Source organism: Trachurus trachurus (genome assembly GCF_905171665.1).
Source record: "Trachurus trachurus genome assembly, chromosome: 5".
Classification (NCBI taxonomy): domain Eukaryota; kingdom Metazoa; phylum Chordata; class Actinopteri; order Carangiformes; family Carangidae; genus Trachurus; species Trachurus trachurus.
This window is the reverse complement of record NC_139896.1, coordinates 27,831,805-27,834,526: the sequence shown is the minus strand read 5'-3', so window position 1 is coordinate 27,834,526 and position 2,722 is coordinate 27,831,805. Positions and strand designations below refer to the sequence as shown.

Below are 2,722 nucleotides of genomic sequence, written 5' to 3'. Positions count from 1 at the left end.
TTTAGCAGTAGGTTCATTACCTTTAATTGTGGGTGCATGCTACTTTTAGATCGGCAGAGCAGAGCCGCGAGCTGCTCAGAGCTACGCTACGGAGGCTCATGGAATTTCTTGGTTTCCCTCATCAAACTCATCAAATACACAATCCAACAACTCCAAAATGCTCTTGTGGGCAAGTTGTGACCTGCACATTCACCACGCTATGAGATAATAATAATATATTAGAACGTTACGAGACAGAGTTGTTTTCAAGGTAAATTCATGCAAAACCGCTGATGCACGTTCCCGTCGGGGGCAGTTTTTTGGCAAGCAGTCTCTGCATTTACCTCAAAAACAACTCTGTCTCGTAACGTTCTGTTAGGGAAACCAAGAAATCCAATTAGCCTCCATAGCATAGCTCTGAGCAGCTCGCGGCTCTGCTCCGCCTTTCTAAAAACAGCTTGCACCAACAATTAAAGGTAACGAACCTACTCTTAAAACTATAGGGATTATGGCAATGGGCCAATTTGTCGAACTATCCCTTTAATATTGTAACTGTGGACCCTGTGGAAAGTCGCTGCTGAGGCAGTTACAAATGGGGATCTATAATAAACTAATAAACTTTTACTGTAGGCAGCTGGTCTGAAACCAGTATCCTGTGTGACTCCATGCACAAATATTCTCACACAATAAAACCAAACCCACCCTGGCTATCGGAGTGTGACACCATGAAATACAGCTACAAAAAAAGAGAATTTAATTGAATCTCTTCTGCTCTGAACTGGATTCAGTCTTTTATTAATTATTTTTTAACCTTGATGCACTTTTGTCATGTTTGTTTTTGAAAAGTCCTGGGAGTTAAGTCTATAAATGCAACTGTCTGAACAGTTTCATAGTAAATCAAAAGTCTATTGTTCTATCTGTTTGCAAAAGATAGTATAGATCTGTGAGACCGACTGTCCAGAGACAAACATCACATCAGCTCAGTAGATATATATCTGTTGCATGTTGGTGTGTTTTCCCCCTTCAGCCTCAGTGATGCAGTCACACCAGACTGAACAGGAAGACCAGCGCCCAAAGCTTCAGGTCTCTCCATGTCAATTACAGCGTGAGGAGGAGACTGTTAACCTCATCAGACCCAGAAAACCTCTGAGTCCTCTAACCACCTCAAAGAGCCACCAGGAGCTCCACAAAGAGCTGCGGCTGAGCCACAACAGGTTGGACGGACGCTGCCTGTCATTCAGCTGTATTGTTGGTATAGATCATAAGGTCCGTCTTTGTGTTTCTGTCAGGAGAGTGGGTCAGGAGGGGAAAAGTGAACTCCAGCAAGTTCTGGAAAAGAGGAAATGGGAGCAAAAGAAGAGAGTGAGCAGAGAGCAGGAGGAGGCCAAGAGGAACAGATCACCTCTGCAACAGGAGCTGTTGAGACGACATCATAGGCTCGAGACGGTACGGACACATGTTGCACCAAATAACCATCTGTGTGTCCATCTAAATGTCTATTCAGAGAGCATATGTCATTTCTTCTTGTGAAAATATGTGGAATTTACACCGTTTGAAATGAGTCTTGTACATTATGATTACAATGTTCCATGGTTGGCCAGCAGAGGGCAGTGCAGCTATAGTTTCTGACCAGTTCATCTAATCCATTCATCTGCAGGAGACTTACTGTATGTATCAATGCCCTCTCTGATCAGATACACTTCAATATGAGCTTGAAGATAGTTGATATTTCTGGTCTTTATCAGAGCATTTATATCTTTTAAGAACCATGGATTGTGTAGATGTTATAGGTATTAATGACAGTGGGGGTACATACCGGTACTCATATTTCTGTGACAGGAATATGATAAATGATATTCTATATAGGTTTTGCATTTTGCAATCTAAGCAGATGTTTTGGGTCTGAAGAATAAAACCCTGCAATAGTAATACTCTAGTACCTCAAATTACACATTCAAATTCAAATTACCACTGGTTGTAATGAGTACAGATTTCCATGATGGTAGTGCTGTATAAGAGCTCTAGGTCTTATATTCTTTTTTATTTCTCCACAGCTGGAGAGAGAGGACAAAGAGCAGCAGGGAGAAGAGCCGGAGTTCCTGCGAGTGAAGGAGAGGCTGAGGAGGACAGCGGTGCTGGACGCAGGAGAAAAGCAAGTGTGAGACGTCACATCTTCTGTTGTATCAGCACAATAGACCAGTGGGAGTAAGTGACGGTGTGGAGAGAAGCATCAGTGTTGGAGCTCGAGTGTTCATCGTTAAAACCTGTAGAGGGCGTTCAGTTTACACCTCACTGTCACTGCTGAGGTAGATCCATCAGTACGCTTAGATTTGTCATATACTACTGTCATATGATTTCTCTTACAGTATTGTATTACAGCATGGTATAGGGGAGACCAGGGATGGTTTTTGACACTTTTGTCTGTATCTTGCGTTCAAAATGTGATACAAACTAGTTACATGTGTCTGCTATTAAATGGCCTAGCTGTTATCCCTGCAACACAAACAGATGCATGGTTTAGTCTTAAACACGAAATGTTACAATTCACCCCATAGTCTGGGTTAGTTGTAACACACCCTGGGGTGAGATGTAACATTAATAAGTAATAATAAGTATTATGATAAAAACCTTGATATTGAAAGCTTTTTATTCCACACTTAAATTACTCTTTAACATAACTGGTGTGTGTGTCTCAAAGAACCATAGTCTGATCCTAACCTGAACCCTAACCCTTTTGTCTTTG

General features: G+C 41.8%; 1 protein-coding gene across 1 annotated transcript; it reads left to right on the top strand.

Annotated features, from left to right (window-relative positions):
- Nucleotides 1-1,014: 1,014 nt before the first annotated feature.
- Nucleotides 1,015-2,141, top strand: LOC310986323 (actin-associated protein FAM107A; the record flags this gene model as incomplete). The annotated part of the gene is made up of 3 exons (XM_083972171.1): nucleotides 1,015-1,193; nucleotides 1,269-1,425; nucleotides 2,034-2,141. 3 exons carry the CDS (start codon nucleotides 1,015-1,017, stop codon nucleotides 2,139-2,141), a joined length of 444 nt encoding a protein of 147 aa, XP_083828297.1.
- Between the last annotated feature and the right edge of the window lie 581 nt (nucleotides 2,142-2,722).